Source organism: Mus musculus, chromosome 11 (genome assembly GCF_000001635.26).
Source record: "Mus musculus strain C57BL/6J chromosome 11, GRCm38.p6 C57BL/6J".
Lineage (NCBI taxonomy): Eukaryota > Metazoa > Chordata > Mammalia > Rodentia > Muridae > Mus > Mus musculus.
The window spans coordinates 76,170,490-76,183,480 of NC_000077.6; the positions used below are offsets into that span (position 1 = coordinate 76,170,490).

General features: G+C 42.8%; 2 protein-coding genes across 7 annotated transcripts in view; one reads left to right on the forward strand and one right to left on the reverse strand.

The window, feature by feature from the left end:
• Vps53 (VPS53 GARP complex subunit) overlaps positions 1-9,149 on the reverse strand; it is a 133,413-nt gene extending 124,264 nt beyond the window's left edge. Inside the window, exons 1-3 of one of the 3 annotated variants that reach the window (NM_001364738.1) lie at positions 8,924-9,149; positions 4,138-4,218; positions 21-221 (exon numbers count right to left, since the gene is read on the reverse strand). In NM_001364738.1, coding sequence (NP_001351667.1) covers positions 174-221; positions 4,138-4,218; positions 8,924-9,010 — 216 coding nt within the window. In that variant the 5' untranslated portion in view covers positions 9,011-9,149 and the 3' untranslated portion in view covers positions 21-173. Of the gene's footprint in view, positions 1-20; positions 222-4,137; positions 4,219-6,468; positions 6,894-8,923 lie in introns of those variants that run through there. The other 2 variants (NM_026664.4, NR_157296.1) reach the window with 2 other exon arrangements.
• A 32-nt stretch (positions 9,150-9,181) lies between these two features.
• The window catches only part of Tlcd3a (TLC domain containing 3A), a 29,747-nt gene continuing 25,937 nt past the window's right edge, over positions 9,182-12,991 (forward strand). For 3 of the 4 annotated variants that reach the window (NR_168712.1, NM_001384091.1, NM_001384092.1), the window contains exon 1: positions 9,182-9,497. The gene's annotated coding sequence lies outside the window, so the exon portion shown is untranslated. Of the gene's footprint in view, positions 9,498-10,966; positions 11,879-12,991 lie in introns of those variants that run through there. The other variant, NR_168713.1, reaches the window with a different exon arrangement.

Below are 12,991 nucleotides of genomic sequence, written 5' to 3' on the forward strand. Positions count from 1 at the left end.
GACAACCACTCATCTGGTTTGGTTGTAATAGGATTGTACTGCTAAATGCTTTATTGAAAATCATTTCCTTCTTTTGAATAATTCATGCCGAACAGAGAAAATTCAGATCCTTGGTAAAATAATCCCATGTTCTCAAGAAAGTGTACGTGTTGTGAGTGTTACACTCTATTCTTCTATGGAAATAGATGTGTTCTTAAGAACAGATTGAGGTCATTTGTCACCTGCAAAAGCAAAAAAACCAAGTTTGTTTGCTTTCTTTGTTTTCTTTCTACTTGATAATAAAGACCCAGAGCACCTTGAAGATCAGTAAAAAAAAAAAAAATTATAATTATTTTTTAAAAATGTCTTTGACAAGGCTGGCCATCAGACAAGGCTGGCCTTAAATTCATGGTCCTCCTGCAGTTGAGTTATAGGTGTATACAACAGTCAACAAATCAAAAAGTTTGTTTACTTATTTTTTTTAATTGTATTTATTTGCTGTGTGAGTGCCTGTAAGCATGAATGTGCACCATATGTGTGCCTGATGCCTGAAAAAAACGTAAAAGGACACTGGACTCATGGAGTTGGCATTACAAATGGTTGGGGGTAGCAGGCTGCTAGAAATTGAACTTGGGTCCTCAGTGAGAGCCACAAGTGTTAAAACCACGGAGCCATCTCTCCAGCACCTGGTTTGGGTTATTTTGAGTGTCTCAAGTAGGTCACACTAGTTTTATACTCTCTCAGTATCCAGTAGCTAGATCTGAGCTCCTGATCCTCTTGCTGCAAAGTCCTGGGATTACAGATGACACTGTGCTCAGCTAAGCTCAAATTTCTTGATTATACTATTCTTTTCTTTTCCCCCTTTTCTTCTTTCCAGAATTAGAAATGGAGCCTCTAGCCTAACAAATGCTAGACAAATACTCTAACACTATCTACAGCCTGTTTTTTCTCTTGAGCTAGGAGTCTTGCTAGGTTACCCAGGCTGGTTTTTAATTCCCAGACTCAGGCAATCCTCAAGTGCTGGTGGTTTTTATAAATTTCATAGCATCTCCTCTTAAACTTCCAATAACATGAAAACCGACTTTTTAAAGATTCACTGTAAGGAAGCTGAAAATGTTTTCCAGATTATTGTTAACACATATGGCTCCTCTCCAGCACCACGTAGGGGACACTGTCATGTACAGAAAGCTCTCATACTTAAACTTGGTGAAGGAGAGCCATCTGAGGACTTGTGTCCCCCACTTCAGCCACAGCACCCACAAACATGCACGCCACTTAGGGGAAATACAGCCTCATCACCTCAGTTACAAGGCCACTAACCCTTCATATACAAACATCTCTGAAATGATCTCAATTGAAAATTAAGTATCTTTTATAGGCCTATGCTATGTATGCATGAGCATTTTGTCTAGGAGTTAAAAGAATTGATGATTAGGCCATCACTTTCTACTGTTTTTCCTTGAAGGTCCATGGGAATTTGGGCTGGTTAATGACCTACTAGGTCTAACTGTAAGTCCAGGAAAATCAAGTGTGACCTGACACTCTGTTCTGCGCTTTCTGACTTACTGGGAGAAACTTCATTGCATACTATCATGCATGTAGAGGCATAATCAGACAAGACACAAAAATGAAGCCAGGGGATAACAAATGCTTTGCCTTTAAAATGTGTGTGTGTGTGTGTGCATGTGTGTATGTGTATGTTTGTTTGTGTTGCACATACAATCATTTCAGAAAGGTGAAAACCTGCTGGCTTCCTAACTACAGCTTTCTAACAGAGGTTAGGAAAAATTCTACAAATTTTCTAACAGTAATTTGTTTGTTTGTTTGTTTGTTTAGTTAAATTGACATTGCTTTTGTTGTTGTTTTGAGACAGGGTCTTGCTAAGCAGCCTTGGCTGCCTGGAAACTTACTATGTAGACCAGGCTGGCCTTGAACTCAGAGATCTCCTTGCCTCTGCCTCATGAGTGCTGGGGTTAAAGCTGTGCTTCATCATGTCCAGCAAACTAGTACTCATGTTGAGATAGGAAAAGTAAAACACTCATATGGCTAAACATGCCTTTAAGTTAGTTATTACCAAATCTCTATCACTAGTGAGCCCTACTTAAAGAATTTCCACCAGTCAGTGGTGGCTCACACCTTTAATCCCAGCACTTGAGAGGCAGAGGCAGACGGATTTCTGAGTTCGAGGCCAGCAGCCTGGTCTACAGAGTGAGTTCCAGGATAGGCAGAGCTATACAGAGAAACCCTGTCTTGAAAAAAAAAAAAAAAAAGGATTTCCAAAAAGACAATCACACAATGTAACATTTTTCAAATTTTATTTTTTAAATTAATGGATCTTTAAAAATTAGACTGTTAAACCAAAAAGAGATAGCTTTGTTAGTTAAAATCAGAAAAAGATGGATCCTGTTGGTAAAGCTCAGTATGAAGGTGTTTGTTGGGATATGAACAGTGGTGGGGAGGGTACCACACTCTTGGATATCCATCTGCATATTTCCACTCCATGGATGCAAGGGAGCCAACACAGCCTACACTGCTCACACCCTCCACTGATCCTGCTTACCACTAACCCCATTCCTCTTCCCCTTGCAGCATCAAGTAAAGGTGCCAACAGCTACCAAGCAGAGAAGCTACAACCAGAGTTTAACATCCTTACTGTGGCCTATCGTGCCATTTCCTCAGCAGAGTCTCAGGACTCTTAAACTTGCTTTCACCATGTCCAATGTGCCCCCTGTCACACTTCAGCTGAGCATTCTGTCATGGTTACTTGTCACTCTGCTCATGATCCATAACACATGGAGAACCCATCTCTGTCAAATGTTTAGAATGCCTGGTGCAATCAATACCAGATCAAGACTAAATCTTAACAGGGTAGCTGTGGTAGGAGTTAGGGCTTGTGTACAGTACAATGATCACTACTGACAAAGACAATCCTATGCTGAATTATCAAAGTAGACTGTAAGTTCTGTGTTAGTAAAGACCATTTGGTGGCTTACTTCCATCTTTGAATCAACCTCTCTTCCAGCTGTACCAAACTAGGCAGAGTAGGCACCTGAGGCACTTTTTAGTTCTTGTCTTCCTCCTGCACTCCATGAGACTAGGAGCTAACCTGCTATGTTGACCATTTCTTTCCAGTTTCTAAAACAGTCCCTAATACTTACTATATGCTTCATAAATGACCAGTGACCTTCATTGGCTGACTAAATAAACGAGCCCTTCATGAACTGCCTGAAAGCTCCTGGGGTCTGATTCCTGCACTCTTCCTTCCCTAGCTCCCTCATAGCATTCAACAGCACCCCTTCTGCTGATCATGCACATCTCAGTGGAAGGATGCATCCCCATGCCCAGGACAGTGACTGACATTCGCTTAGTGAATAAGTGAAAAACTCAAAGTCAGGCATGGTGGCACACATTTGTCATCCCAGTGCCTAGGACAGTGATAGCACATGGCAGGTACCCAGTAAACATTTGCTTAGTGAAGAAATGAAAACCCAAGTTGGGCATGGTGGCACACACCTGTCATGCCAGCACTGAGGAGACACAGGTAAGAGGCTCATGCTGGCTACACAGTGAAGCTATGATGAGCTATATTGGACCCTGTAGGGGGCAGGTGCAAGGAGAATATATTTACCTGGCCTTCCCCCAATTTTCTGGCTTCTAACTCTGAATTACTGAAAGAAAACCCCATCTGGGCAAATCACACAAAAAGAGAACATACACAAAATGCTAGCTACATCTTTACATTTTAAAAGCTGCTTTGTAACTTGGAGTTTATCCTGTCTACCTCGTTCCTGCTTTTCTTGCCTATGCTATGAAACCACAATCTATAACACTAACACAAAGTTCTGTGTACACTGAGGGAAACTCTCACAAACTCAAGATACAATCTCTGATAATACGCTTGCCAAAGAACACCATGCTAGTTCCATTCACTAACTGATCCTGTTGACATCTGGATTTCAGATATCCAAAACTGTGACAGAAAAAAAAAAAAAAAAAAAAAAAAAAAAAACCAGCATGTATGAGAGAGATTTTAGGATGGGATCCAAGAAACAGCGGGATTTGATTTGAACTTAATGTCATTTGTCTATCACACCAATCACGACATGCAGGATAAGCCAGAGGTACCGGGATGAAGGAAACCTAAAGCTGTATACTCACTTGCTCTGTTGGGAACAGAGTATTGATATACTCAACGGCATTGAAGTCAGCTTGATCAAGAGGATCCTGGCTTGGGAATACCTACATAAAAACAGGGGTTATTGATTAAAACATCATGTTAGACACCACAGATTGATAATATATATATAATGTCTGTCTATCTGTTTGGGTTTGTTGTTTTTGTTGTTGTTCCAATTAGAAGGAATGGGGCCAGCAAGATGACTCAGGGGGAGTCATCTTGTCATGTAAACCTAGCAACCCCAGTTGGATCCTCAGAATCCAACTTCACAATGTTGTCTTCTGACTTCCACATACATGCTATGGCATGTGCACTAGCACAGCACGTCATGTACACACAAAGAACGATACTTAGAAGAAGGAAATAAAACTGTAAAAATGTGGATTCAAAATTCAATCTTAGTATTAGAGAGCAGGCTCTTGAATACAAAACAAAACAAAAACAGAAAAATTCCAACTTTTTTTTTTCATTTTATAACACTTCACATATAATGGATACTCAAGAAAATGGTTAGATGCTGAGATACAGGAATCAAGGACACAAAGAGAGCAAAGCCATAAGGAAACAGAGGTTGGATGGGAACGACACCTTCAAAGCAAGGAAACTGAACAACACTGGCAACCAAGAAGAAAGCCAACCTGAGAGTCTTCAGAATGAATGTGTGCCTGCAGACACTGTTTTCTGATTTTTTTTTTTAAGAGATGATCTTACTATGTAGCTCAGACAAACTTGCAACTCACTTATATAGCCCAGGCTATCCTCAATCTAGTTCTCCTGCCTCAGCCTCCCAAGTACTTAGATTACAGGGGTATGCCAGAATGCCTGGCTCCTGTTAATATTTTTGATTCAAGATTTCAGGTGTCCAAAACTGTGACAGGAAAAAAAAAAAAAACAAAAACAAAAAACAACCCAGCATATATATGAGAGATTTTAGGATGGGATCCAAGACACACCTACTAACATCAGTCTTACCTTTCAGCACCTGTAGTGCAAACACGGCAGCACAGTAGAGACTGCAGTGTGGGCACCTCCTACTAAGAGAGGACTCAGAAGCCTGACGACAGACTACTGTCTGTGGCGCCTGAATGACAGCAGTCACATGCACTGAAGCAACATTTACCTAGCCATAACTTTCCTAGGTATGTCTGTCTATAGTCACATGTGGTATCCCAAAGCCTGTCAGTCTAGCAAGAGGATCAGGCATTCAAGGTCATTACTGTCAGCTACATAGCAAGCCTGAGGCAAGCCTGACTTATATTGCCCTTCTCTGGGCTGCTGAAACAACTCAATGGTAAGATGTCTACCCAGAGGCCTCAGGTTCAATCCAAACACTGTGAAAAACAAGAGAAAAGCTTGATTACCTCTATGTACAAAAACAGTATGTATGTATGTGTGCGTGTGTGTATTTTATGTAGAGCTGGGGCTCAAACCCTGTGCCGCATCTATGGCTAGGTAATCCTGTACCACTTAAGCAACAGCCTCGGCTTGCCTTGAAGGAATCTTTATGCTTCAGATAGTATTAAAAAAAAATGGAGAACTAACATTCAAGTTAACAAAAGAAAACTATCTTGAGAAATATAACTCACAAAAGTCACACAAGTCCTCACAGAAGTCACAATTTGAAAACTGTGTAACAAGGTGGGCTACAAAATGCTGGAGCATGGCGGTATATGCCTATAATCCTAGCACTGGGGAGGTGGTGTGTGTGTACATGTGTTCCAGAGTGATTGTGGAGGATCAAGAATTCAAGGTCAATCTTAGTTACATTGTGAGGGCAAGGCCTACATGAGACCCTGCTTCCAAAATATGGTAGTAGAGTGCAACAGAGACTAGCAAAATTAGACTCAGCAGGTAAAGTAATTTCCTCTAAGCTTGATGACCTGAGTTCAGTCCCTAGGCCCCACATGAATTGACTTAACTCTGCAGTTTATCTTCTGATCTCCATAAGCACACTGGTGCACAAGTATACAAATGTAATAATAAAACCAAACCAAACAGATAAAGAAAAGTGATCCTATGGGTTCTGATTTTTACTAGCGTAAGACAAATAATAACCGTGTAAAGCAATCTTCAGCAAATCTTCAGTCTGTGGAATATAGAGTTAAAAATCCGGAGTTGGAGCGATGGGTTAAAAGCAATGGCTGCTCTTACAAGAAGACTTGGGTTCAGTTTCTAGAACCCATATGGTTCCTTGCAACTGCCTCCAAATCCAGTTTCAGGGAATCGACTGCATCTTCTGGCCTTGAAGGGCTCCTGAATTTACATGGGGCACATAAACTCATTCAGGCCCAAACATACACACATAAACAGTAAATAAGTAATTTTTTTTTTATTTAAGAATAAACACGGACAAACCAATGACTTCCTAGGAAAGGTAGAAGAGTCACAGCTTCTAGGATGTGGAGGGCAAGCAGAGGCAAAGGCAGTGAGAGGTGGAGCTTAGTCGTTTCTTTTGAAAGTTTAGCATTGCACTTCTGTGCTGCACACCTAAGGTGAGAATACACCACACGTACAAGTGACACATACATGCAATTATAGAATTAATGAAAAGCCCTTTGCAGAGGGAGTGCTGGGAACAGGGCCTGTCATTGTGAGCTGGTATGAGGAAGTGGGTTATTCACTTCCTAACTGCTCCCAGTTTCTTCATTCTTCTCTTCCTGTTCCTGGGTCTAATCCCAGGCATTAACAGATTTCACACAACGCAGCCCTTGACTTAAGCTACTTCATCCGGTGACACCTATAGAGAGAATGCCAGGCCTCAGTGTTGGCAGAAAAATTCTAGATTTACCAAAAGATGTCTAGACACTGTACTGCATGGGCAGTTTAAGGGATTTCAAGGGGACTCATGCACAGGTCACATACACAAAAATACAGTACAAATCTTAAAAGGTTGAGAATTTTTTAAAAAGATTTATTTGTTTTATGTATATGAGTACACTGTAGTTCTCTTCACACACACCAGAAGAAGGCATCAGACCACATTACACATTACAGGTGGTTGTGAGCCACCATGTGGTTGCTGGGAATTGAACTCAGGACCTCTGGAAGAGCAGTCAGTGCTCTTAACCGCTGAGCCATCTCTCCAGCCCAAAGTTGAGAATTTTTGCAATTTGGGTGACACTAAAGAATATCCCTGGGGGCTGGTGAAATGGCTCAGTGGGTAAGAGCACCCGACTGCTCTTCCGAAGGTCCGAAGTTCAAATCCCAGCAACCACATGGTGGCTCACAACCATCTGTAACATGATCTGACGCCCTCTTCTGGAGTGTCTGAAGACAGCTACAGTGTACTTACATATAATAAATAAATCTTTAAAAAAAAAAAAAAAAGAATATCCCTAAGAGTCTTCTCTTCCCAACAAGAAGTTTTTTGTTGACTAAAGTCTCCTGTCAACTATATTAAGATGTATGGTCATAATATTAGAAGTAACTGTGTAGGTTTTTGTAAGGTTTTGTTGATAGAGGGAGAAAGATCTTCCTTAAGGGAACTGACATGGGGTTATAGTGTAAGAAGAAGCACATTAGGAGCTATGGATATTGCTTTGTGGTAAGACACTTATCTCATGTGCCAAGGATTTGTTCAACCTCCAATACTAATAAAAAAGAAAGGAAAGAAAGAGTGTGTCTCATTTAATGGCTATTGGGAAGGTAGCCCAAGTAAAATAATTCTACTACTAATAATTAGCATATATGGACCATTAATACTTTATTTTTTTGTTTTTCAAGACAGGTTTCTCTGTGTATCCCTGGCTGTCCTGGAACTCACTTTGTAGACCAGAGGTTGGGGAGACGTGTGCATGTGTATGTGTGTTTTGTCCAGGAGTAGTTTTCTCCCTCTATTTTGAGGATCCTGGGGAAGAGACTCAGGTCAGCAGGCTTGGTGGCACAGTGCCTTTACCCACTGAACTATCTCACTAGCCCTCAGTCTTTTAGTTATGGTACAGATTTGTCTTAGTTTGCTTTACATTGCTGTGATAACACAGCATGACCAAAAACAACTTGTAAAGTAAATAATTTATTTGGATTACAGGTTATAGTATGTCGTCATCAGGTGAAGCCAAGCCAGGAAATGGAGCAGAAATCACGAAGGAATGTTACTTACTGGCTTGCTTTCCATGGCTTGCTCAGCTTGCTTTTCTATACAATCCAGAACCTGCTGCCCAGGGGTGGTACCTCCCACAGTGGGCTGGGCCATTCTACAGCATCAACCAAGAAAATGCCCCCACAGATTGCCCGTGGGCCAATCTGATGGAAGCAATTCTCAACTGAGGCTTCCTTTTCCCAGATGACTCCAGCGAGTGTCAAGTGCGCGCGCACGCGCACACCAGCACAAGGGTCATTTTCCAGTATGCCGCCCCACAACCCTATTCTGTCATTCGTTTCCGCAATGGAAGTATCCCACTGCCAATTCCAAACCACTCCAAGAGTTTAACCAGAGAAATGGAAGAAGCCGCACTAGCTGGAAAATGAATAGAGTCTTAAAATCAACCATAATCCGAATTCTCTAGTCACGGGGCTCCCTCTAGGTTTATCCTGTCAAAGAGGACAGCTCGGCCCAAACTCAGCAGGGCGTAACAACCTCGGAAACACAGAGCCTAGAGAAGACGTGTTCGGTCCCCAGGCTGAAAAACCCATCCCCACCTTTACCACCATCCAGACTTCCGCTCAGCATAAGAACCGCCACCTTTCCAGCCTAGCAGGGGAGATTCGACCCTGGCCTAGAGCTGCCCCTTCCACCGCAGCTTCCTCCCGAGGGGGTGGAGCGCTCACCTGCTCGATGGCGAGTTGCACCTCTGGCGTGAGCTGCAGCACAGCCTCCAGCTCCTCCACAAACTCCAGTTCCTCCTCCTCCATCATCCCGCCGCTCAGCCCCCGACGCCCTCTCCAATCCTGCTCGCGACCTGTCTGTCACCAGGACCCCAGAAGAGCAAGCCTCCAGGTACGGGGCTCGAGGGAGCCGCTACTTACTCGGCTAGCCTGGCACTTCCGGAGAACTGGGCACTTCCGGGAACCGGGGGACTCTGGGATAGCGGAGGACTGACTTCCGCAGGCATGGCTGTCAAGTCCCTGGAAAATCTCCAGACAACCCTTAACCTCAAGTTCCCTGTTCGCACGCGGCGGGTTCTTAAGATTGAAAGCCCTCTCTTCTTCGCCCAGGGCGCATCCCCCACCAGCGCCGTAGTGTCGCCCGGGCGCCCCAGAGAGCGGTAGCCACGGCAGTGTCCCAATGGATGGGCAATAAGCCCCGCTGGCCATGAAGCCAACGTGCAACCCGCTCGCTGGATCCCCTTGGTCTAGGGCAGTCTGTGTCCCCCTGCCATCGGGAGTGAAATGACCCCAGCTGGTAAGTGGCAGTGTTGCCAAAGACATTTGAGGTTTGGGAGAGCTTCTGCTCCTTAGATAAGGATCTACTGGGCAGAATTGTCTGAAGCCTCCTCGCTAGGGTGGGGAGTAAGGAGAAAAGCGACCCAACGCTGGGAAGTGTTTGGTTTTTGAGACCGAATGTCCGGGCTGTACATCCTTATTTACACCCTTGATAACCTTATGATCTTGAACAAAGTATTCCCATCTGCCCTGCTTACACTACGTTAGATGGGGTGACATTAAATATGGAAGTATTATGCAAACTTAGGCAGGTAGTACAGGAAATGTTAGGGTGTTTAGCCGCGTACATTACAAAAAGAGGAGCCAGATAGCCCTGTGGAACCGCTTTTCCAGCAGGCACTGGAACAATGATGGAATTGCAGCCAAGGGAAGGGTTGCCTTACCAGTTCAACATTGTGAAAACCTCGACAGAGGAGTATCTGGCCCTGCTGAACTTTTTTTTTTTTTTCCGTACATATAGTTTTATAAAAATTGCTTCAGGAATAATATAATTTGCTTTTTTTTTTTTAGTTTTTAAAAAACATTATAGTTTTAGGAATGGAATTTTATTGTTGTTTTAGTTTGCCCCCCAAAAATGTGTGAGTAGTATAAGTTTTAGCAACAGCAACAAAAGAATGCTTTAAAATATAATTGCAGGAGGACTGTGAGAGACATCAAGATGGCTCAGCCAGTAGAGCATTTGCCCTCAAGCCTGATGCTTGAATTCATCCATCGAACCCACATGTTGATAAGAGAGTTCTAACTTCCACAAGTTACCCTCTAACCTCCACACATATATTATTGACTCATAAAAGTATTATTTTGACAATTATTTAATGACATAGCGATATATGCACAGTGTATTTCAGAAAGCAGAATATTTATTTCTGAGAGCAAAATTGGCTGGGTGTGATGGTACAAGCCTATAATCCCAACACTTGGAAGGTGAAGAGTAGGTGGATAAGGAAAATGTACTGTCTCAACCAAAAGCAAATGACAGGGAAATATATTTTTTCTTTATTTTCCCACACATCTACAATCAACATATGGTACTTTTTTTTGTGTTTGTTTGTTTGTTTGTTTGTTTTTCAAGACAGGGTTTCTCTGTGTAGCCTTGGCTGTCCTGGAACTCACTCTGTAGACCAGGCTGGCCTCGAACTCAGAAATCTGCCTGCCTCTGCCTCCCAAGTGCTGGGACTAAAGGCATGCGCCACCACTGCCCAGCTTTTTTTTTTTTTTTTCTCCATATGGTACTTTTATTATCAGAAACCATAGGTGCTGTCTGGATGTGGTGGCACATGCCTATAAATACCAGGATTCTGGGACCTGAAGCAGAAAGATGGAGAGTTTGAGGCTAGCTGGACTATGTAATGAAATTCTGTCTTAAAAATCAAAAAACAAAGGCTGGCAAGATAGCTGAGCCATTAAAGATGCTTGTTGTTCTTCCAGAGGATCCAGGACTTAAGTTCAGTTTCCAGCACCTTCATTGAGCAGCTGGCCACCGTGGAACTCCAGCTCCAAGGCATCAGACATCCCCTCCAGGAACACCCACACACAAGATGCACATATACATAATTTAAAAATAAAGGGGACAGAGAGATGGCTCAGCAGTTAAGAGCACTGGCTGATCTCCCGGACGACCTGGATTCAATTCCCAGCACCCACATGGTGGCTTACATCAGTCTGTAACTCCAGTTCCAAGGGAGCCAGCACCCTTTTATAGCTTCCTTGGACACCAGGCATGCACACGGTCTACACATATACATACAGGCAAAACACCCATACACGAAGAATTAAGAGATAAAAATAAGGTAAAGCTGAAAGGTGAAAGCGGGGTAGAGTGAGAGGAGAGAGAGAGAGAGAGAGAGAGAGAGAGAGAGAGGAAAGCATGTGTATCATTCTTGAAGGAACAGGAATGTGCAGTTTTATCGTGCCTTATTTTTCTATTTTAAATTAGATAGAATTTGCATGCAGTGAGATTAGCCGTTTCCGGTTTCCAGTGCTGTACATGAGCTTTGATAAATGCATGTTGTCATCGTGTCAGCACAGCACAGTCCGGCGGAGACACTTCCATCATCCCCTCCTTCACACCCACTCTATTGTCTGCAAATCACTGGCTGAGTTTTCCAGAATGTCATATAAATTCTCCAGGAATGGAGTCCTACAGCATGTCACCTTTTGACTCTTGTCTTCTCTCACTTAGCATCGTGGATCTGTGATTCATCTGTGTTATTATTTGTGCCATCAGTTTGTTTCTTGCTCCGTTGATTTGTCTATCTACTAGGTGATTTGGAAAACATCCGAGTTGTTTTAAATTCTGAGACGTTGTGAATAAAGCTGCTATAAACGTTCCTGTCTAAAGTTTTCTGTAAGTTTTTCATTCGCTTAAGTGTATGCCTAGGAGTAAGATTGCTAAGTGGTATGGTCTGTCTGTGTTTACAATTATAAGGAAGGGTGTTATTTTCACATTCCTACTGACAGTGTCTAAGAGTTTCAGATACTCAGAGTTTCCTTTTAATGGTGATAATAGCTAATGTTTCCTAATGCTTGCTATATGTCATGTACATACCAAGCATACTACAGCCTTGACTCTTAATCCACAAAGCAGTTCCAGAGTTTAATTACCATAATCCCAATTTAACAGATGAGAGAATGGAGAGCTGGTTCAAACAAACCAAGCACCCTAGACCCTCTGGCTTCTGTTGCTCCTTCACTCAATTAATAAATGTATTCAACACCTGTTCCTGCTGATGACAGGCACCTATGCTCGGTGCTGAATTCAGCAAAGAACCAGATACATCAAACGCCTGTCATCACATCTAACTTCATGTAAGGAGATGGCATTCATACAATAAAGATGTAATCGTGATAAGTCCCAAGCTAGGTCAGGACAGTGCACACTGAGAGAGTGTGGGTGCGGAATGCCCCTGGGGAAGCTTTCTCCAAGAGAGTGATTTTTAAGCTGAAGCAATTCGGAAGAGAAGGCATGACAAACCCAAGTAACAATATGTGCAGAGCCATAGGGAAGAAAAGACTTGAAAAGAGTTTTGAAAGTCAAGAGCAGAGGTTGGAGTAGAGGCTAAAGAACTGGGTGGAGCCAGCTCCTTAGTGTTGAGAGCTGTCCTAGGGAAATGGATAGCCTTTGAAAGACTGGAGGCGAGGAGTGGTGACCTAGGCTCACTGCTGTCATGGCCCTCTGGGTTTTTTTCTCTGTGTCTGAGCTTCCTGCACTCTTACAGAGAGTCTGAAACCAAGGCTACTATGTCCAGGCTGCATTCACACTGTCTGGTTCTTGCTGGTTGTCCTCTTGTGTATCCATTTTCAGTGGTTATATCTGCTACAACTGGAAACCATTCTTCCTTCTGAAGCTCCCAACTCCATTATATATTATATTGTCTTTAATTGCAAATTCAACTTAGGGGATTTAAAAAAAAAAATGTGCCGGGCGGGCGCATGCCTTTAATCCCAGCACTA